This window comes from Nicotiana attenuata, unplaced genomic scaffold (genome assembly GCF_001879085.1).
Source record: "Nicotiana attenuata strain UT unplaced genomic scaffold, NIATTr2, whole genome shotgun sequence".
Lineage (NCBI taxonomy): Eukaryota > Viridiplantae > Streptophyta > Magnoliopsida > Solanales > Solanaceae > Nicotiana > Nicotiana attenuata.
In genome coordinates, this window is record NW_017671512.1 from 173,602 (window position 1) to 197,264 (window position 23,663).

At 39.8% G+C, this 23,663-nt stretch overlaps 2 protein-coding genes across 5 annotated transcripts; both read right to left on the reverse strand.

Annotated features, from left to right (window-relative positions):
• Window positions 1-358: 358 nt before the first annotated feature.
• On the reverse strand, window positions 359-12,885 carry LOC109208715 (large proline-rich protein BAG6). Of its 4 annotated transcripts, none has more exons than XM_019371863.1 (18): window positions 12,675-12,885; window positions 10,526-10,674; window positions 10,093-10,210; window positions 8,976-9,080; window positions 8,782-8,903; window positions 8,622-8,690; window positions 8,231-8,380; window positions 8,063-8,132; window positions 7,829-7,983; window positions 5,422-5,586; window positions 5,269-5,340; window positions 5,031-5,154; window positions 4,748-4,906; window positions 4,418-4,572; window positions 4,177-4,332; window positions 2,577-3,173; window positions 862-1,017; window positions 359-719 (listed from the first exon to the last, which is right to left on the reverse strand). In XM_019371863.1, the coding sequence occupies exons 2-18, from the start codon at window positions 10,652-10,654 to the stop codon at window positions 657-659; spliced, it is 2,565 nt and encodes an 854-aa protein (XP_019227408.1). In that variant the 5' UTR covers window positions 10,655-10,674; window positions 12,675-12,885; the 3' UTR covers window positions 359-656. The 4 variants fall into 4 exon arrangements, with proteins under 4 accessions (XP_019227408.1, XP_019227406.1, XP_019227407.1 ...); XM_019371861.1 differs by having other exon boundaries at window positions 4,733-4,906; XM_019371862.1 differs by having other exon boundaries at window positions 4,733-4,906; window positions 10,526-10,689.
• Window positions 12,886-19,350: 6,465 nt separating this feature from the next.
• On the reverse strand, window positions 19,351-19,788 carry LOC109208720. Its single transcript, XM_019371869.1, has one exon. It carries the CDS (start codon window positions 19,786-19,788, stop codon window positions 19,351-19,353), a length of 438 nt encoding a protein of 145 aa, XP_019227414.1.
• Window positions 19,789-23,663: the final 3,875 nt, after the last annotated feature.

Genomic DNA, 23,663 nt, shown 5'->3' on the forward strand with positions numbered 1-23,663 from the left:
TATTGTACTATATTGTTTTAATGTATACAATGTTTGACCAAAAAGTGTTAATCTTTTCGTTAAACTAATTAATAAGAATATAGAGGATAAATCTTAACCAAGGATAATTAACTCTAGATTAACCATCAACGCGCATTGAGTAGGAGAATTGTTTGACCAAAAAGTGTTAAGCTTTTCGTTAAACTAATTAATAAGAATATAGAGGATAAATCTTAGCGGCCAAATCTACAACAGTGAACCTGATTGGGATAATGACTGAGGCGGGCTGCCAAATTTGCAAGCAGGCCCCAAATAAAAGAAAAGATCGAATCTACGTCGCAAAATGGAATTTCTGAAGTAAAACCTCACACAAGCGAAAGATACATAAACTCCACTGCAAGTCTGATTAGCCGGTTCTAAACTCTTGTACTGCAGGCGTTATAATTTACTAACACAGAACTAGCAATAATAACCAAAAAATACAGTTCCATTCGCTGGATGAACTATCCCATGCGTATATACACACCGGAATAGCAATAATGATAATTTTTCCCCATGACACCTCAAAAAAGAAGAGACCATAATCAATAGTCAACTTGAGGCCAAAACAAACGGCAACTTAACATTCTATTGGAAACAAATCAAATTTTGTGTAAAATGAAGAAAGAAGATGTTCCCTATTGGGCCTGTTTATCCTGGAATCTCTGGGAAACATCACTGCGCAGCATCTGCATGAACTCCTGCGGGAATAGGATATAAAAATGATATCACACCAACAACATACCCAGTATTATCCCACACTTTGGGGTCTGGGGAAGGAAAAAAAAATGAGATCAAACCCTAAAGAAATATCAAGCTCAAATTCTGAATGCAGTTACTCACGATTGCTAGGCCCTCGGCACTACACAGTTCATCAACAAGACTTTGATCAGTACCTCCACTATGATGCAAAGATTCTGTACTTTGAACCAAAGACCGAAAAATCTCTGCAGGTGGACTATTGTTTTCAATTCTCTGGGCCACCTCATGAAGGTCCATCTGAAAAGATTACAATTGAAATGTAAAAACTTAATTTGCAATTTGGTTAAAGCAAAGGGAATGTAAGAATTAATTTTGTTTGCAATGTCTTGAAGCAGTAGCTTTCTTGAAAATATGAAAGGTTCAACATGCAGACACGTTAAGAAGCAAAGATACACCTGAAGGAACACAACAAATATGATAAAATGAGGAATTAGTTAACCTTAGAGACCTACTAATCAATCAGGAATGTTACATGAAAGGAAGAATGGGAAGGACACTAAAAAGAGGCTTAGGAACCAAACCACTCCTTCCATCTCACTGTCTGTCAGACTTCATATCTTGAAATGTCCCAGCATGTTTTAACTTACAAATATAAATGAATTTTTTTTTCGAAATTCATTGATTTCTAAAGTTCAAGTTCATTAATATTTGTTAAATAAACTTTCTATACAAACGTCAAAAATTAGATCAATATCCATACATGAACCAGACCAATTAAATTTTAAGGCGAGCACCATGCAGACAGTTAAATGTGAGTCATGTGACCCCCCCCCCCCTCCCAGATCCTACGCAGTAGATAATGTCATACAAAGAAAACAGACAAAGATTTCCTTGAGACAATACTTCAATAAAATTGTTTTCCTTGAAAATCTTGTTATTCAGCAGGAAACTAATAAATATAACATAATAGGCTTTACAGTGATAGAAACAGAGGTAGCACCTCAACTATTCTGATAACTTTTACAAACAAAGTAGATAAAGTTTGGGAGACAAAGAGACCCCCCCCCCCCCCAAAAAAGAACACACACACACCTCCCAGGCCTGGAAAAACAAGAAAGTGGACACCACGGTCTTCTCAATTTCTTTAAGACATTTCTATGTATTGTTTCTCCCATGTCATGCACTACTGTATGCCAACACGACAGGAACTTTAAGCAGAAAAAGTTCTTAGTTCATGCTTTTTTACTTCTGTTATGGTAAACCCCTACCCAGGAGGCAACCAGTGCCCCTTTCTGACTTTGCTCCCTTGGTGACTAGACCCCTAAATTTTATGTTCTGAGGGGGAAGGTCCTTAAGACCCTGCTATTCCTCCCTTGTTCAGCCTGGATGGACATAAATAATCTAAAATGATCCTTGTATCCATTTCTTCTTAGTTGTTAGAAGAATAGCCCATTGTTGTCATCAGGTAACTACATTTAGAAGAATCCAAATCTAACAACTTAGATCCCAAGCCAAAAACTTTAAATTATCACCATATCATATTCCTGATCTCTACTTTCAAAAAAATTTAAAAACTTGAGGAGCTCATGACCTGCAAGCAGAGAACACAATTAAAAAATTAAGGAACCCAGACAAAATACTCAAATTTCAAAAAATATAGAAAACAAATCAAAATCCTGTTCTCAATAAAGTAAAACAAAAAACAGATCAAACAAATCTAGGGCTCTGAGCCAGGTCGAAGTAGAATTCCAGTTCCATAATATTGAAACCTTATGAACAGTTCAATATCAGTATCGGGAAATACGACAGAATGATTGAATATCTATAACAAAATAGCTTAGCTAACAGGAGCAAACCTGAAAATTTTGACTGGTTGGTGTTGCCACTCTTATTGTGGCATTCTCACCAGGCCTCTGTGCAATATTAGGAATTTGTTGAGGCATAGCTGAAATGCCACCAAGAGCTTGAGAGACAATTGGCATCATTTGCTGAAACATTCTAGACAAGTCCATACCACCACCACCTTGCCCGGAAAACATGCTTCCAAGATCCTGGGTGTCAATCTGCTGGGCGATCTGACTGACAGTGTTCATCATTGCTGGACTTTGAGTGAGTTGCTGCATCATATTTCTCAAGAGATCCGGGGAGCCAGCCCCACTTTGTTGTGAAACCCCACTCAACAAACCATTTAAAGCAGGACTCTGAAGGACACTTGACATTGCATCCGCTATCTCTGATTGGCCATCAACATTTCGGTTTCCTGTGGCAATAGTCCCCATAACTCCCCTATCTGAGTGTGTCCCTGACGGCATAGCAGTGTCATTTTCCCTGGCTGCAAGGGCTGCAAGAGACTGCAAAACTTGTTGCCCATCTCGTTTAGGTAGTTCATTTTGATTGTCGCTAGTTGAACCATCACCATTATTTCCATGAGGTCTGGATTGCTTAGTTCGTCTCTAATATGTAGGTCCACAAAAGAAAATGTCAAGTCCAGGACCAAAAATTGAAAAGCAGTACAAGAAACAGAAAGTCGTGAAAGGTTGAAACAATTCCAGAAAGCATTCACAAATCTGACTTTTTCTTCAATTATGACTTGTGAGATCAACATTAAAAAGCATTGTCCTGACAAACCACGGTACACACTAATTCAACATATTGGTTTAAGATATAAGGCCAAATCGTTAAAAGGTCAGCTCCAGCTCCTCAACTAATTTTTATACTTGTAAAGAAAATGATCATCAAGACAGCAGAAGACACTACAAGTTCACTAACTCAACCCTGATGGTTAAGAAAATTGTTTCAAATCCAGAAGTCTTAATCTTTTATCTTCTAGTTTATATAACAAAAAGAAGGGCAGCCCGATGCTCTAAGCTCCCGCATGATAAGGGCCGCACCACACCGGCACTGATAGAAATTCTTTTTATAACTGAGAAATCTCAGAGGGCCATTGGCGCACGGTTCGATACTCGAAATATAATGGTTTCGTCCCTCTACCCTTCTCCCCTTAATTACCAGGCTCTTGTTTGTGGCAGGATTAGAAACTGTGATGTTCCCCTGACCCGACATCACAAGTTGCAGTCTTATTTATTATAGAATATCAACTTTTAAAACTCTTGAGCAACGCGAATGCTAAATTTAAGGTAAATAAATGATTGACGAGACTAAAGAAAATACAAACACTTAGGGCACATGAAAGCAACACAAGAAAATTTCACCTAGCACTTCATGGAACATGAGCATTAAACAAGTCAGCAGACACAAAATTATTCAATAAATAGAAACTGACAATGAAGCGGCAGAAACTGGTGACTGCCATCACTCCAATATAAAATGGTTAGAGGCTTCTAACTCCTTATCACATGTCCTTTCAAACAGTCTACTATATTTGTAAATAAAAATGAATATTCTATTATAACTCTATCTTTCAGCCAAATCAAATAATCAGACAGGCTTGCCTACCTTTGGCTGCAAACCTCCGAACCCTAAGCCAAGGGGCACAGATGAGGATTCATCAGGACTACCCAACTCCTGACCAGATCTTTGAGCTCCTCCTGCACTGGCTGAGGCTTCTGGCTTACCAAAAGACATTTCGCTTGATTGACCTTGACCTTGACCCTGGCATTTGCAAGTTTAATTAGGCCTAGATAAGTTGTACTAGGGAAAAAAGGACAGGTAACAGAATCATTTTATTAGCACCGACCATTTTATCCTCTCTTCCAGGAAAATCGTGCGTCAGTAGCGGCTCAGGCACAGTCATCCCACTTGCAGATGTGATACCTAGTTGAGTGCTTACAGTATCGTTCACAGCATCTGGCACAGTAGTGTGTTCTATGCCACTTGAGCTCTCTGATTGGCCTTCATAATACAGAAAAGCACTTCAGAAAGTATATCGCCAACATGTATCATTATCAACCAATGACAAAGTATAGATGTTCCAATATCAAGACGTTCTCAGCCCACAATAAGTTCAGATACAAGAATAGATTGTTATAGAACATTAATATGCAAAATGTACCAGGTTGTGGCATACTAGAGACTGAGATAACAGCAGGCCTTGGTGGAACAGCTGCAGCCATCATATTTCGGACAGGCAAAACCCTTGATTGGCCAGAGTCAGTTCCATTACCACGTTCACCCTGTGCTCCATCTCCATTGGTCGCCCTACCACCAACTGCAGAAATAATAGGTGCTAAAAGCACCCATAGTTAGAAAGGTTACACACATTTCCTCCCAATTGTTGCAACGGTCCAAAGAAAAAAAGGAAAAACGATAACAAAATACAGAATATTCTAATACTAGCAGATTTTTCGTACCGGCATGTATATGAATATTGACATGCCTTGGAGCACTACCAATCCCAAGCGCGCCAAAGGGACCAGGATTAGGGGGAACAGCAGTTGAGCCACCAAAGAGTGAACTGGTTTGAAGGGGGAAAGGCTGCATCGAAGAAGAGCAATAAGTCATGGGATGAAAAGTTAAAAAAGGAACATCTACCTATTTTTCAGATTGCAAACCTAGACTAATCTCTCAACTTTTAACTGTCTAACAGACCTGAACCATTATGGGGTTCGGCCCTGTGGGAGATATATAAACAGCAGGACCAGCATTTACTGAAGATTCGGCCTGCAAAGAGCAATTTAACGACTGTAAGAAAAGCATTTTCAGAAAATGTTTTGCCACCAATAAGAGAAGAAACGGACATACAGGTGATTGTCCCATTCTGAGAGTCAGTATCGTCCTTCCAAGCTCTAGTAGAAGGGCACCTAAATGTTGCATTGCTTGACCAATTAACACTGATTCTGTCTGCACCTGTCCCCTTACTGCAGGATCACTGGAGCCCCCTTCCCGTTCCAACCGTCCTGCAATATGCTATAAAGTGGCAGAAGATTAGCAAACAAAATCAGAGAGAGAGAGAAGGAGCACAACTTTTTAGAAAGAAAGACATGTAACTAACAACTGTTTGTTCGGCTAGATAAGAGCAAGTTGACAATGCAAAAGAAAGTAAAAGGTTGGACAATTGCAGTTACAGCAGAAAAAGAATGAATGTGATTATCAATTCTAGGAACCATAGCTTTATCAATGATCACTTAAAATATCTTATTAGTGATACTTAATGGAACTGTAAAAGTATTCCATCAGAGACAGAAGGTAATGGAATTCTCCTAAGCAAGTAAGGCTAACGACATATTGCGTCTAATGCTATGAGATTTCACAGTCTGGGGACGCAATTGGACCAACGTTATTTGAGCCATCAAGTTCCATGTCTTAGAGAATAGGGAACAAGAGCAATATCTACAGTATGGTCCCATGCATGCATGCTGTTGCAGTAAAAACAGGTGAACATCATGCAACTTGTACAAATCGTGACCACAAGAGATTTGCTGCAAGGGACTTCCCTCTAAAGATATATCCGAGCACTGTATTTAGTATCCTCATAATTTCTGAAGTAAATGACTTGTTTAGCCCAAAACATGGTGACGGTCTATCATTATTACAGCTCGGGAAGGTCGTAGGCAAGACATGATTCACCAGACACGGAGCATACCGGTTCCATTTTTCACAGGGTAAGAACAGACAGAGAAGAAGGATCCATACCATTAAAAGCACAAAGGACTGATATTCTACTATCATGTCAAGAATAGGCAAATATGGTGCAAGTTAAGTCTCAGCATGAGAACCTAGCTAACTTGCAAGCAACTGCAGCTTGATTGAGGTTTGCAGCTAGCAACTCTCAAGCAGAGCTCAACCCTCCCATAGCTGGGAAAGTTTTTATATGCCTGCATTTATATGCATGAATGGGATTGACCCTTTTATTCTTTCTGTATAAAAAAGGCTCTAGCCGGAAAACAAGAAATACTCTTCTAAACCTGCCTATCCTCTTCCCCCTCTGTCCCTCTTGTGTATCATGGGGTTCCTCGTGGCAACTAGTCTGCCACCTTTGTTTTATCAAAGAGTAATCCACAAGCATTAGGAGGACAATTCCTGGGGCCTTGTAAACTTACCCTAAATGAGCACATCCTTATATGAGATACATTAACACAGAAAAACCAGAGAAGGCTGCCACAGAAAAAGGTTCTATCTCTCTCCATCCAGGCTCAATAACTCCCATCACTGTAATTCCTTCCCATCTTCCCAAGTGATCTTATTAACTAATCCACCCTTTATCTCCGATCTATATCCATATAATTGGACCGGGCACGGTGAAAGAAGCTATGTTTAGTTGAGCCTTCTGAAGACGGAAGAGAAAATGCAGAGCTTGGGATGTTACCACCCCTAGCACTCATGTGGGTTATGAGAGGAATAGGAGAGCTTTTGATGGAGTAGAAAAAGATATTGTTCACTTGAGGAGTAGCCTCTTTTCCCTTATTTATTTTTGGTGCACCCATGCGGTTCCTTATTTGTACAGAAGATTGGGTGTCATTCGTATAAAACCATGTCCTTTTGTAAGGTTTTCCATTTCTAGGTAAACTCCTTGTATACGGGCATGTTTTGCCCTTTTTTAATGAAATATATTACCTTATCAGAAAAAAATATCAATGCGTTAATGACTCCTAATATTGCGAGGCAAGTGAGAAAACTAGAATTTAAGATCTTAAGATTTATATAGGCTTATTAAAGTGTTACACATGTTGCAGGATAGAAACAATTGATCTAGTGCTGGACCCAATTCTCAACGGACAGAGTACCCTTTACAAAAATGATTATTTAGTATCTAAACCTTTGCACTCTATCCCCACCACCCAAACCCTTTTCTTTGATAAAGATTAAAGAACTTATGCACTTTGGTCCTTTCAAGCCAAAAAATAGTAATTTTTCCAGAACGGATTTGATTTTAACAAAATATAATCGCTCTCCAGTAAAACTGGCTAGAGCTTGTGAATAATTCAAGACTGAGAAACTCAAGCTAGGAACTCGGGCCACATATGGTGGTTCCAGATTAGCCAAAAACACGTGCACTGCACAGCATGTGCTATTGATCATAGTCAAAAATGCTTCTGGCCTTGATTTCTTAACAGGTAACACTATAACCCTGCAGATACTAGAAGGTGAGGATACAGGGATGGACCAGAACAATAATAACAAAAGAGATCATCAGGGTCACGGTACATACAGATAATGCCGCAATGACATGACCACCAAAGAGACGCTCTGCATGATGCAGAACAGTGCTCAATGCCTCTGGAGTCGATAAGCCATGAGAATTTGTAGGCAACTGTATTGCAGGTGAATCTGCTGCAGTATTAGCTGACTGATTTGGCGGATAACCTGGGTAAGAGGACGCAAAGTCATTCAGAGATCCACTCCACCATAAGAGAAGAAGCAAAAATGAAAAAAACAATCTCACCGTTCTGTGAGAATACGAGCTCCATGCGATTCATGAAGTCAGTAAGCGTGTGCAAGGAATCAGGAATGGGCTAAAACATTTAAAAACAAAAGAGAAAAGGAATGAGACAAAAATGGCCATGAACAACATGAGACAGAAAGTAACACAATATCTGAAAGACATTCTTACCGAATTAATTGAGGGGACAGCTATTGCTGCCCCCAGTGGAATTTGAACTACTTGAGGTAAAGATTGACCAGCAAATGCCTGCCCAGATTGCTGACTTCCTGACTGACTTTGACTCACATTTCCTTGAGGTGGAGGAACTGGAGCATTGACCTATTCACAAACCAACCCACCAAGCAAAGATTAGGGAGGAAGCAGTGGACAACGCAGATGCAATTCTACAGCACCTTGCTAGGTGAACGTAAGTAAAATTATAAGCCACATATTAGTGAGGGTCCTGTAGTTTCGAAACTTGAAAGGGCTTATCACAAAATAGAGAAATCCCAGTAAAATATAAAAGAAGCAGGTAAATCTAAGAGAACTGAAATATAAGAGATAAAGGTGGGAAAAGGACCTGCACACCAGGAAGCTGGCCACCAGTCATGTTCCCAATCCCTACAGTGTTTAAAACTGCCCCAATAACCTAGAAAGTTGGACATTTTCTGTTATGAGATTCTCCCAAATTAACTCAAATTACACTGATTATAAAAGCTTGCAACTCCTATGAAACCCACCCGACTAAGATCAGGCACAACTCCTTCCCCCTGATCGCCAACATTAAAAGTTCCTAGGACAACACTGTGTGAAATCTGCCCGACACGCCGTGAGCCTCCAGCAGAAGGTTGAGACTCTTGTCCTGTGATGCTCAAAGATAATAAAATCAGCCAAATGACCTTAAAGCCTAAATTTTAAATCACAAAACCTTTACCTCTGCTAACATTGTTAGTAGTGGCTTGTCCAGTGCTGCTAACCGATGAAGGTTGCGGTTGAGATTGCCTCAGTACTAAATGTAGTGTGTCGCCATTTTCGACATCTGTAAAGAGTCAAGGTTTGGCAAGAAACCCAAAAATCATAGATGACAGGCTCCATTTTTGCAAAAATATTACACCCAATCGGGCAAATCTGTAAAACTCTGTTAACAAAGCATTGGAGTTTGCATCTAATCAGCTGGCCAAAGATAAGTCCCTAAAATTAATCATAGCCACGAAAAAAATTAGAGGTGAGAAGTCAATCAAATTGTTAGATGGAAACAGCTCACCAAAATTAATTACCAACATGGTCACCTCTAGATGACCAATGGAAAAAACCAATGAAGAGAGATTTAGGTTGGTGGCAGTGTCAAATGTCAACTAGAACTACCCTGTTGAGATCAATATCCCAAGGGGAAGGACACCAAAATTTCTATTAGATTTATTCCTAAGCTTGCTTTGCGGATTAGGAACATATCACAAATTTGAGTTTAAGGGTTGAAATTTCCAAACAAATTGTTTAAGGTATTTAGGGTTGTGGCAGTTGCCTAATCACGCTAACAGTTCTTTTACGGTTTTTAAAGAAAATTATTTCAGATTATGTTCAAGCATTGCATGTTATCAATGAAATATAGCATATTCCACCCTCAATCACCACAACTGAGAGCAGTTGCCTAATCACGGTAACAGTTCTTTTACGGTTTTTAAAGATAATTATTTCAGACTATGTTCAAGCATTACATGTTATCAATGAAATACAGCATATTCCACCCTCAATCACCACAACTGAGAGCTTCTTTCTGGATCAGTTTATACAGCTTTTAAGCATTTAACAATCAGCTATGAGATGATAGAAACAGAAAAGGTGGAATAAGCTTACACGAAATGATTAAATCCTGGAAATTACCTCAAGAGATGTAAAAACCCAAATGCACATATACAACATTTATCAGAAAACCCTGTCCAACAAATTTTAAAGAGAAAATAATACTCCCACCAAAGACTTGTCGAGTTGAAGACATAGAACGTTTTATATGTACAAAGTGGGAAACTTGAATTTCCCAGTTGATAGGATACGATATTCCGAAAGAAGGTGATCATCCTTCAAGACCTTGCCCCTAAAAATTAGCCTTTGCTGCTCAACAGGTACACCAATCTTACTTGCTATTGTGTCTTTCAAGGCTGAAACTTGCATCTGACGTTGAGATATGATAGAACAGTAAAGTGAATAATGAGTGCCAAGAAGAGATATATCAGAGTGGTACAGTGCACGTGAGTGATAATTCCAAATGCTAAAATTCACATTCAACTTCATATTGATAGGACCTTATTTGAGAAAAGGTTTCTACATGTCAATACATTATTTCTGGCAAACAGAAGTGGGAACAATCACACTTTTCAAAATCAGCATAAGTTTAAGAAAGCTTCACATCCAACCGAATAAGCATTATGGTAGGTACTCTTTTTTAGCATAAGTTGCAACAGAAACAGAATAAGTAACAAAATTTACATTCTTATCCACGCTAAAAGGATGTGTCTGGGAATCTAAGGTCTTGATATTGAGCTCCACGGTTGATTCAGAACTTCCACTAGAAACATTGCTTGTGCTTGACCCTTCAACTGATTGTTGCTCAGCCATGAGACTTTAGAAACAACTACCTGAACAGCCAAAATCTGCAGGATGGTAAGCATTTACTAAAACACCACGTAAAATAGTTAAGACAAACTCATACCAAGATGTGATGAGCAAAAAAGTAGCAGCAAAATAAATCTCCCACCCCCCGGAAAGGGCAAAATCAATTAAAATGTTAACACAGATAATTTAGAAGTGCATCCATTCTGAAAAATAGAAAAAAGACCAAGGAACTGTGAATGAGTCGGATACAAAAGGTAAATTGTAATTCACGACCAGCAGCTATCTTGAACACCCCCCCCCCCACACACACACACAATACTCTGGTTTCAAAAGGAGAAACTATACTGCCCATATATTTTGTGCGGCGAGACTAAAGATACCATTAATTATACGTTTCACATTATTTATAGACCTTAGCACGCTCATCTTCTGTTTTGTTGGAAGAATACACCGAATGATCCACAGATCCGGGGAAGAATACTATGCAAGGGAAGATATGGCAAACTCTTGGAACATTTTCCTACGGGCATGGTCTTGTGTACTCTCTTATCAATTTTTTTTACCGAGAAAATTCGGGGATAATGGACTTGTCCCTCTAGTCTTCTCCACTTAAATAGCAGACTTTGGTCTAACAGCCGAGCTTCGAACTCGTGGTGTGCTCCTAGCACATATTGCATTCCACATTGCACAACTTTTGCTGTTGACCCAAAGCCGTAGGGGATGTGGGTTCTCTTTGCAATTACCAATAGCTTCTTAAAAGAACGAGCTAGTTATAGTAACTTTGGACACACACTTTTCTATAGCTCAACTTTCTAGCCTGTCTATACCCGTTGTTGCCAAAAAATAAGACAACTTTCACTCTCACATGTCAAGGAAAAAAACTACTTGGAAGATATTAGACTATTCAGGTCACAGGACGGTAAGACTTTTTCATACGTGCCAATTCCATACAATATAAGCTTGCCATTTATAACCACGGCGGACAATATGATAATAAGAAATCACGCCACATCTTTAGTTTTGTCTACCTTTTCAATATTTTAACACCTACTTCCTTTAGTCTTGTCCTTGTTGCTTATCAGGAGTCACAGGAATGAATCTTTAACCAAGATCAGTAAACGCATAATATTATCATTAGAAATAGAACGAGTTGGTACTCTCCATATAGTCCCTAAATTTTCAACTTTTTTTTCTCAAAATGGGCCTTCATTTATTACATACTTAAAAACAATGGTTAAAAAGCCTAAATAGTCTGAACTCTAAATGGACCTTTTTGAGCTTCTAAATATTTTTTTAGTCCGTGACCACTACCCACGTTGGTCCTATATATGTGACCCACTATCAGGAAAAGAACTGCATTAGCTAAATGGAGATGGCCGATGGGTCTGCACACCCCCACTTATACAAATGTGAATGCAGCTTCAATAGGCTAGGCCGCAGTTCATAGGAGATTCGAGTAACTCAAATCCAATAAATTACTTTGGTAGCGTACAAAAGATTCTAGAGTCAACCAAAAAGTGGAATAAAAGTTCCAATATATTAATGATACTACACATTGAGCATCCAAGGTTGTGGCCTAGTGGTAAATGAAGTGAGTTGAAAACAATAAGGTCTCACGTTCAAATCCAGCGGAGGCAAAGAACTAGGTGATTTCTTCCAATATGTCCAAGCCTTGGTGGACTGAGTTACCGGGTACCTGCGCTAGTGCGGTAACACATATCCCATGGAATTAGTCGAGGTGCACCCAATCCAACCCGGACAGTACGGTTATCAAAAGATGATCATTAAGGTCAAAGTGATAGGTTTGCATTTTACTCATAACTCCCACGATGCAAGATAAATACTGGTATTTGTATTGCCTAAAAAACTCTTTTTTCCATTTGCTAATAGAAAATGCTGAGCACTAAAGGAAACAAATTGAGATTGAAGCATATACAGAATCAAACAATACAAAGCATTTTTAACCTAATTCACAATTGATTCTAAAATTAAAATCATCAAGGGAATACAATAAGATTCTTGCCTCAGGAGAAAGAGAGCGTGAGAGAAAACGATGCGGAAACTAAAACTGGATTTTGTCGGAGATTGAGATCGGAAGGGGCAAAGTTCGCAAAGGAGAACGGCGTCAACTTTGGGCAAAGATATAGCTATAACGTAAAGTGAATCGGAGGCGAATGCAGTTTTTTGTGTTATCACAACAAGGGTCGAATCTAGAATTTGCCAGCTCGTTGTACTGTTCCAGAAGGATCTGGACTTTTTTTATCGGATATGGTTTAACGGGTATTCGGGTCACCACAACCCAGTCCACTTAAGTCCACATTGACTTTCTTGCCGGGTTTGCCTTTTTTTTTTTTTTAAATGGGAGGTGATGTTTGTTTTGACAAATTGAAAAACTCATAATGCAATTTTAATTTTTTTCAGAATAAACATCACTAAAGTGTTTGCTCTTTTTTTAATTGACATATAAGTTTGTATCGACGAAAAAAAATATTAGAAAGATATTTTAATCATCTGACTAGCTTTTTGAATACAATTCATAAGCAAATTTTGCTAGACTATCGAAGAATTTTAAGGTTTATACGTGTGAGGTCAGCTAAAATAATAATAAAGGGTTTTGTTTTGCTATATTTTGATAGTTGCTTATTTGAGGTATTTAATTGCTAAAACGTTGTTTTAGAAACCAATCCTCATATAGCAATATAAAGAGAATGGCCTTTTGCCTTAGAAAGAGTTCAACCCACTTGAAAGGGACTATGTGGCCGGTGACGTAAAAGATATGCCGGCAGCCCCAAAAGCCCGCCCGCCCGGTTTTTGAGACCCTTTCTGATTCCCTCACCCAATCTCATGAGAAGCAAGCCCACTCCACCTTATTTGCTGGAGGGAGGATACGATTGTCAAAGCTGAAGTCCCATTCAATTCATATAATTTCGATGCTCCTTACAAATATGCATTTACCTTTAAAGTGGTTCGAGAGTAATTTCGACGAGATCATGACAAGCGATAACATCAAATGAATAATGTTACGGATGGGCTTTGCTAATGGGGAATATTTTATTATATTGAACTTGATAATATTTGTGGAGATAATTTATGTTTAAAATAACACAAAGTTTTGAGCATAAATACAAATAGGAAAACTCACATAAAGAGTGTAAACGTAGTTTATTTGAGTGTGTTTACTCTCAAAAACAGATAATAATTGAATTTATACGTGGTTTTAAGGATATGTGGATTAATTCAATACAAGTGATTAATGGCGTAGATTAATCAGATAAAAGACGTGATAAATTGCCAAACCAATAATGAGAGTGACCAAGGACTCAGTAGCGGTTTAATGAAGTGCCTGCCCTCGATCCTGAGCACACTAATGAAGTACTTATGAATAAAAATAAGAACTTTGAATAATAAAGAGAATAAAAGTATATTGCCTTTATATACTAGGGGAATTTTACCCTAAGTACAATTCTAAGAAAGGTAAAAATTCCTTGTTTCGCTAATCACTGATTTTCTGCCGATACAGACCGAGATTCACGCGCGTGATATCCGGTTAGGCACGGATATTATGACCCTTCATTAGTCGTGTGCGGGCGTTTGATACTGTTCTCCAAAGTCTCGAGGCTCGAACCGGACCCGAAGGACGTGGTTCCACTCAGGGGCGGATTTAGGGGGGCGCAAGGGTGTTCACCCGAACACCCTTCGCCGAAAAATTACACTGTATATATAAGGCAAAATATGTTTTTTACCTCTATATATTAAGTTTTGAACACCCTTAACACAATCCAAAAGTGTAGTTTAGTGGTCAAGGGGGGTCAAAATCTACATACGGTCATGGGTTCAATTCCCACTAGCTACAAAAAAAAAAATTTGATCCCCCTTCGTAGAGATCCTGCCTCCGCCACGGGTTCCACTGCCCCCGAGGGCGGGTGTCTTGCTCAAACCCCGATACTAGAGACTCCCCGCCCAGATTCCGATTCATTACGATCATGTTCCTTCTCCGTTTGTCTTACCGAAAAATTAAGATGTTCAACGGGCTCGGTTTTACCCGTATACAGATAGTCCCCTCGTTTCTTAGAGAGGAGGTTTACCGAAACGATGAGAAACGAGAAATGCTTTTCAACTCCTTCTTTAATGCGCCGTAACATAAACGACAAAGAAGCCGAAACGTCACGTCAGTCGCGTCGTTCTAACTTCGAACACATGTCAGCCATTGGCAAGTCACCTCTGAACGTGAAGCGTCACGAAACCTATATAAAAGCTTCCATTCCTCGTTTTTCATCGTTTGACCAAACTTCTACCTTCGATTCTCAAAGTTGCTACTAACCTTCTTCATACTTTCATATTTTTACCTCCGTTCTTCAAGATTTCTCAGTAATTTCTAATTTTTTACCTAATATTTACCCAAGTCAGCATACTTGACTTTTCATTTTTCAAAACCTTTTCTTAGACCTTTCAAGCTTTTTCAGATAACAATGGCTAAAACATCCAAATTTGTTCCTCAACAAGTCGCTTCTTCTTCTTCCCAACCGACCGCTGAAATCGAGGAGGTCGTTCCCGAGATAGTCTTCCTCAAGACGTCTGCTCTAACATGGCTATCGATGAACCGGCTCCCGAGCCTCCCTGGAAAATGTTCATCCCCGGGGGCTGCTCAATTGCAGATGACTTTAAGGTCGAAAAGCCCTCATCGGTGCACGGCCGGGGTGAAGGAGCATCAAGGTATATATGCTCTATTACTGAAAACGTCATTCTTGTGGTCCGAGGGGACTGCAACTGGGAGGGTAAGGATGTAGTAGTCCCCAAGCCTGAGGACGTCATCACTACCCATGTGGAGGGGTATCTAAGTGTTTACACTTATCCTTCACATTCGGCCCGGTGGATCCGGTTATCCTGGACTTCTGCAAGAGGTACGAAGTATGCCTCGGTCAGATCCATCTGTCGCTATGAAGGATCGCGATCCTCATTCGTTACTTCGTGAACAAGTTTGAATCTCGACGGTTCGCCATCGATCATCTACTCCACCTATACAGTCCCTGAATCTTCCGAGGGGGACTAATAAAGCTCATACGCTGGGATAGCAAAGCCCCATTCTCGAGTATCGATAAGGACCGGGACCGGGGCTGGACGGGATGCTTCGTTCAAGTGAAGAACAAAGACTTGATCCCCCCCCTCCCGAGTTCATGCTATTCCTTGAGAAGTGGAATGTATCTCATATAGGGCCGATGTCAAAGCAGTCGAGGCCCGCCTGAAGACCACTGTTGAGTACGTGAAGCGGCTATCCCGAAAAGAGACCTCAAAGAGATCCATGCCCTAGGCTTTGACCTATCTGCGGAGATCGAGGAGGCAAAAACACTTGAGGTCGAGGCCAAGAGGCTAGCTAATACCGAAGGTGAAGAGGGCTCTGAGGGCTCTAAAGAATTCGAAGGCCCCGACGGTGTTGGTGACAGATCAAGTTCCGGTGAAGATCAGGCTTAGATGCCTTAGATTTATTTTTGTTTTTGTTTTTTGTATCATGTACATATATTTTGTTGAGGCTGTTTTTGTTGAGCCTTTGTAAAGATATTCCGAAATATATAAAAATTTCCCTTTATTTATTCTTCGAACATCCAATTTACTAGGCGTTGATAAGTGGAACCGACATTTTTTAGTCCGAACGACATTACGTTATAACAATAGGTGCCTAATTTAGTGATAAAAGAAGTTTTTTCTTGATCGCCCGGGTCTATCTGGATTTGGTTGTACCTGGAGTAGGCATCGAGAAAATTGAGTATCTCTTGCCCGGCCATTGCATCGATCATACGATCGATGTTAGGCAAAGGAAAAGAATCCTTGGGGCACGCCTTGTTCAAGTCTTTATAATCTACACACATTCTTAATTTATTTCCCTTTTTATGCACAACCACTACGTTAACCAACCAATCCGGGTACTTAACTTCCCGAATGAAACCTATTTTAAGGAGTTTGGATACCTCGTCTTTGATGAACGCATGCTTGACGTCGGACTGAGGCCTCCTTTTCTGTTTAACCAGATAAAACTTCGGGTCCAAGCTTAGCTTATACGTCGTTACCTCTGGCGGGATCCCTGTCATATGTAAATGGGACCAAGCAAAACAATCCACGTTAGCTATAAGCAATTTAATGAGTTTTTTCCTGAGCTCGGGAGTCAACTCCATGCCCAGGTATACTTTCCGACCGGGCAAGAGTTCGATCAACACGACTTGGTCTAGCTCTTCGACCGTCGACTTGGTGGCGTTGGAATCATCAGGGGCTATGAACGACCTAGGAACTTCGTTTCTCAGGATCGGTCGGTACCGGTGTCGGTGATTGCTATTTTTTTCTTCCTTCCTAATCGAATCCAGGTTCATTAATGTCAAGAGTATGGATATCGGGTCATCTCATCAACCGCGAACATTTATTTTGCGGCCGAATATTCTTCGTAAACTGTCTTTGTCACGCCCCAAACTCGGGGAGCGCGACCGGCGCTCAACCGACTGTACCCGGCTGAGCAAGCCTATTAGATTCTTTCTACCCAAGCTCACTCATAATTAGAGAGAATACATTTTTCATTTATTAAACAATAGGGAGATCATATAGACAATACTAATTCACCATTAGTTACTCTTTTTGACAAGTCTAAGAATACACACATTTTTATGATTTGAAGTGGAACAAGTGATCAAAACACAACATAACTTGTTTTACTTTCCCAACACCTATATACAACCCACACTATGCCTACGGAGCCTCTAATAGATACAAAGAAGTACTATGATATTGCTGACAACAAGGCCCCGGCTATACCTCAACACCATATACAAAGAACAAAAGGTACATGACCCTGAAACGAAGTGGGGCTCACCAAGTCTGCTGGAAAGAGCGTGTACCGCTATCACTGATCAATGCCTCCTGTTGTGGAGCCACCTGCATCCATTGAAGATGCAGCGCCCTCGGCAAAAGGGACGTTAGTACATATGGAATAGTACTAGTATGTATAACTAAACACCCTCTCAATAGAATAAGTAATAATACAAGGAGGAACAATCATGAAATCAATAGAAGCCTCAAACAATACCAAAACATCAAGTTAAGAACCACATAAGTTTTCAAGTAAATTTCCATGTTTTTAGGTTGGGAGATCTTTAGTATCGATATACCATCATTCACAATACCACCGTAATTCTACACGGAGTCCGATCACGACCCGATCGGCTAGGCCATCTCACTTGAGACATCAATCACAATCACAATTTCAATTACAATTTCTAGCACAATCACCATCATGTGTGCGGCATGGCGTCCGACCATGACCCGACCGGCTAGGCCGTCTCACCCGAGACATCATCCTTTTCTATCAATCAACTCATTTCGTGCTTCTTTCAGATCTTTTAAATTCATTGGCACTAGTGGCCACAATTATAATATCATTCTCAGCCTCATATTTCATGCTCGTCCTTCTCACTTTCAAACATCATCATCATTACCAACAACAAGGCTTTTCAATTCAAGACTTTAAGTACACATGTGAGCAATGAGTTTTAGACATATAGAGGTTTTTCACATTATTTGGCATAATAACCTTCATTCAAACTTGACTTGAAGTCGTAACATTCTTAACACACAGCCCATACTTTGAACACATTCTCAAATGATAACATATCATGATAGGAGCATTTGGAACACATATTGAACATATATCTTTCAACACAAGTTTACTCGAAATAGCCAACTTTATAATGACCAACTCGGGTCTTACATAACTTACATGAACACCGTGGGATTCGATTCTAAGAAAGGAGTTTAGCCAAATTGAGCTTCCTTAAACTCTAAAATGTTCTGGAATTCATATCAACTTCAATCTATTTTAGAAATATAACAAAGTGAATCAAAATTAGGAAGATGATCATTGATCTAGCTCATTTGAGCATTTTATCAAACACTAGGTGTGCATTAAGGTTTCAAGGTCCTTTTATGGAGGATTCCATCATCCTACCATCCATTCTTTACTATTTTAGCTCAACAATCTCCCTACATTCCATGATCACACATGTATGCAAAATAGGCAACTCCCATACCCATGAATTTCCTTACTAATTGCCCATTTCTAGTTAAATTTTGAAATTAAGAGTTAGGGTGTAGAATCTTACCTCTAGGATGAAGACCTAGTGTGTTTTCCTTGTTAACCTTCCGAGATTTGAGTAAGAATTGGTGGATGAAGCTTAGGAACTCCCTTTCTCACTCTATGCCACTCCCTCTCCCTAGAAATATATGTTTTATCCTTCTAAAATTATTCCAAAGGGTGTTTTATTAGAATGGGGCCGGGTTCAAAAATTAGAAAAATAGGAGCCCCGACACAGGTTTGCGGTCGCATATATGCGACCGCATAATGTTTTTGCGGTTCGCGAAATGGGCTGCGAAATGGCCCTCCAGAATTGAGCAGGTATGCCCTTCTCTGTGGCCATTATGCAGTTAGCAGAACCTCCATCTGAAAATTTTCCATGCTGAATCTGCGATCGGTGTACGGCCCGCGAAATCGTTGTGCGGCAGCCGACGGCATAATGGACCCAAATTGGTCCTACTATTTTGCTCAAGTTTCTTCTTCGCTTTGCGGCTATTCTGCGGCCCGCGATGTGATTCTGCGGCCGCATAGTGGGTTGCAGAAATATCTTTTTCTTCTTACAATTTCCCTTAACTCCTCAGCACACTGTTCAATTTCCTCGATCTGGTGATATTGTCCGAGCTACTGGATCAATTAACATACGCTTACCTCGAGATTTATATATGAGTACAGATATTGCCAGTGCATTATTATGTGGTTGCACGATGCCTTTAGCGTCCTCATGATTGAAAGATATGGTTCCCTCTGGTATATAACCTCGAGTCCATTTTCCCCTTGTAATGGACACCTTAGTGCGCTTTAGCATTGGCCCTTGGGGGACGTCAGCTCCACTAATGATCAAGTTAATGACATGCTGAGGTTCCTCTTGCTCGGTCTGGTTGTTGGAGTCCCTATTCCTGAAGTGATTTTTAGCTCGATCACTCAGAAATTCTCGGAGGTACCCGTTATTGAATAATCTGGCTACTTCTTCTCTCAGTTGTCGATAGTCTTCGGTCATGTGCCCGTGAGTGCCATTATACTTACACATTTTGGGGTCCTTTTGGGCAAGATCGGACTGCAATGGTCGAGGTCATTTGGTATCTTTGATGCGTCCGATAGAGGATTCGATGCTGGCAGCATCGACACTGAAGTTGTATTCTGATAGTCTCGGTGCCTCCTTGGCCCCGAGTGGCTTGTCGAAACCGTTCTTACCCATGACTTCCCGACTACTATGACCTCAATCGTTCCTTTTTTCACTCCTCACAGGGTTGCGTTCGGATCCTTTACCCCTTCGATCTCCATTATATGGTTGATACCGATCTCTGTTCGATCTTGGTTCATGATCGACAACTCTTTTGGATCTGTCACTAGTTCTGACGGGATACACGGATTTGGAAGGGGCCCCGAGCTGATCATCTTCGACCCTAATTTTTGATTGGTACCTGTTATGGACGTCGAACCAAGTTACCGCCAGGTATTCTATCAAATTTTGTTTCAACTGTGCTGCGAAGCCAATGAGCTTTGTGGGTGAAGTCCTTGACTTAATGCCTGAATGGCCCAATTGTCTGTGACCGGAGGCAGATCCATCCGTTCCATTTGAAACCTCGACACGAATTCCCTGAGCATCTCGTTATCCCTTTGTTTTTTTTTTGAAAAGGTCTGACTTCCTAGTCTCGACCTTGATGGCCCCGACGTGCACCTTTACAAGGGCATCTGCAAGCATAGCAAACGAATCAATAGACTTAGGGGATAAGTTGTGATGCCATATTATAGCTCCATTCGACAAGGTTTCTCCAAACTTTTCCAGCAAAACAAATTCGATTTCGTCATCTTCTAAGTCATTCCCCTTGATGGCACAAGTGTAGGAGGTCACATGTTCATTTGGATCAGTTGTTCCATTGTACTTCAGAATTTTCGGGCCTACGAAACTTCTTTGGGATTGGTTTCAGAGCTGCACTCAAAGGGAAATGTTTTTGGACAAATTTCATGGAATCCATGCCCTTCAGTATCGATGGTGCTCCGGGGATTTGATTAACCCTGAAGTTATAGGTCTCCAATTTTTTATCGTTGGCTTCGATCTTCTTTCCCCCCAATTCCACTTGCTTTGTTAGTTCCTCTAGCATCTTTATTATTTCGGTCTAGCCCCGGCTTCAGCTTCACCCAGCCCTTCGGAGGTTCGTTTATTTCTTCGGATGTTCTCCCGGGATGGTTCGGGCTCACCTCTGCTGGGAGCGCGACTTTGGTTATGTAACTGGGCTATTGTCACCTGTTGAGCTTGTAACTTTTCGAAGATCACCCGCAAATTGATACCATAACCTTCGCCGTCGTGCATACCCCTAGCTAACGACCTGGCTCCTCCCCGAACATTGTTTTTCGGGTCGGTGGGCAAGTTAGCGTTGATGGCCACATGGGAGTTGGCATCGATTGGGTCTGTGACTGAGACTCCGTTGGGGTTAGCAGGGGGAACCGTGTTGCTGGGTACTATATTGTTGTTCTCGCCATGGTGGCAAGACTCATCATCAATGTTCAAGTGAGCAGATTGAGAGTTTGTCTTTCTTAATTTTTTCTGAAATTAAAATCTTAAAGAACAAGCATAAATGAGAGTGCGTTATAGAAATTTGTATCAAATTGTCACTATTATCCTTTTTCACACGGCGGGCGCCAAACTGTTTACCCTAAAAACGGATAACAATTAAATTTATACGTGGTTTAAGGATATGTAGATTAATTCAATACAAGTGATTAATGGCATTAGATTAAACAGATAAAAGACGTGATATATTGCCAAACCAATAATGAGAGTGATCCTGGACTCAATAACAGTTTAATGAAGTGCCTGCCCTCGATCCCGAGCTCACACTAATGAAGTACTGATGAACAAAAATAAGAACTTTGAATAACATAGTGAATAAAAGTATATTGCCTTGATATGAGTGTTACAATGTGTCCTATGAATAATAAGTTTTCCCCTTTATATAGTAGGAGAATTTTATTTTACCCTAAGTACAATTCTAAGAAAGGTAAAAATCCTCTGTTTCTCTAATAACTGATTTTCTATCGATACGGGACGAGATTCACGCCGTGATATTCGGTTTGGCACGGATATTACGGCCCTTCGTTAGTCGTGTGCGGTCGTTCAATAATGTTCTCCGAAGTCTCGAGGCTCAAATCGAACCAAGAGGACGTGGTTCCGATGCCCCGGAGGGCAGGTGTCTTGCTCGAACCCCGATACGAGAGGCTTCCCGCCCAGATTCCGATTCCTTACGATCATGTTGCTACTCCGTTTGTCTTACCGGGAAACTGTGATGTTCAACGGGCTCGGGTTCACCCGTATACGAAAGTGTAAGTGTATTGTCCTTTTTGTGTTTATAAGTTATGATTGTTGGCATGTTCCTCCTAATGTAGAGCTAACTTTCTCTCCTCGTTTTCTCTTATTTTCTTATTTCATTCTCTTTTCCCTGATATGAAATGAGTCATTAGGATGTTGATTTGTTCATTTTCAAGACTTGCTTGAGGTTATAACATAAATTATTTAAGCATATCACTCGTGAAATATCCTATGGTTATATAATCTATACTATATTAAAAGCACGAAGGCCTTTAGCGAAATATCGTTCGCCTTTTTCACCCTTTAAAAATGTATTTTACATTGGATAAAATCGTAAAATAAAAAAACATTCCTAATATTTAGGAGTTCTAAATTAAAGAAGTTTAAAAAATATAATCTAGTGTTTGATATCTTCTCCAAATAAGGATACGAAATATTAAGACACTAAAAGAAAACAAAAAAAGTAGGAGGAAAGTTTCTTTTCCAACAAGGAAAGTCCACGAATGTATTTTTTTTAGAAGCTTAGTTGTTTAATCCATTTGTCTTTGTTCTTAAAATTTACGACGGCATTAGGTTAATAGTAATTATTGTTGGAAAAAATAGGAATTATTAATTTGTGATAAAAATTAATCTCCATAATTAAGTTTCAGAAGTACCTAAATTATTATTTTTTGGTAAAAAAGAAACCAATATTATTATTAATAAAGTTTATTACAGAATTTTGACTTTACAAAATAGGAATTATTTACAAAATTCATCTATTTAATTAGTGATATATATTATAATCTATCACTAATTCTATTATGATTAGAGATAAATTTTTATTATTAGCGGCATAATTGATCCATCACTATTTTTTTTCTTTTTATAGTTGATATGTCTATAATAAGTACCTAGACGGTCATTTTGATACAAAATTAAAATAAAAGAACGGGATAATAATAGAACACTAATCTTTCAAGATTATATTGGTTATTTATGTTATATTCGTCATTTTCAAGAGCTTATATTTTTTAAAATTGTATTTTCAAGGGCTTTTATTTTTTTATAATTTTATACATTTCGATATAGGGTACACGCGCATCGTGCGTATCCTAAAACTGTTGGACTTTAAGCCATTGGGCTTTAAAGTAGAATAAGTGTGAATTGGAAATGGAGGGAAATAAAATGGAGGGAAATTGAAAATTTGAAGAAGTGAACTTTTGTCTTGCACTTTATCCCTCATTGGTGAGGGACAACCACATTTGTGTGCTTATATATAGAATCACTTCTTAAAGCTCATAAAAGGAGTTGAAAAGAATGAACCCTCGCGCCGTCGTCGTCGCTCGCTCGGCTTTGGCTTTGGCTTTGGCTTTGGCTTTGGATTTGTCAAATGATCGATAAGATTATTTTTTGGACAAAATTTATTTAATTATTTAATAATTAATTAAATGCCAAATCACTACTGCTGAAGGTTTAGAAAGCCCCTCTTACCGAGGTTCTGCCGCGACCGCGGTAGAACCGCAACAGGCAGGTTCAGAAGGCTCCTCTGACCGCGGTTCTGCCGCGACCGCGGTAGAACCGCGGCAGGCAGCGTATTCTTCTGAAAAGGCACC

What these genes read in the sequence shown, in the direction of transcription:
- LOC109208715 (XM_019371861.1), bottom strand. Translation starts at nt 10,654, where the DNA reads ATGGCTGAGCAACAATCAGTTGAAGGGTCAAGCACAAGCAATGTTTCT. An exon ending in TTGTGCCTGATCTTAGTCGG is followed by an intron (nt 8,691 to 8,781) that starts GTGGGTTTCATA and finishes CCAACTTTCTAG; the next exon opens with GTTATTGGGGCAGTTTTAAA. An exon ending in GTGCCGAGGGCCTAGCAATC is followed by an intron (nt 720 to 861) that starts GTGAGTAACTGC and finishes CTATTCCCGCAG; the next exon opens with GAGTTCATGCAGATGCTGCG.
- LOC109208720 (XM_019371869.1), bottom strand. Translation starts at nt 19,788, where the DNA reads ATGTGTAAGTATAATGGCACTCACGGGCACATGACCGAAGACTATCGA.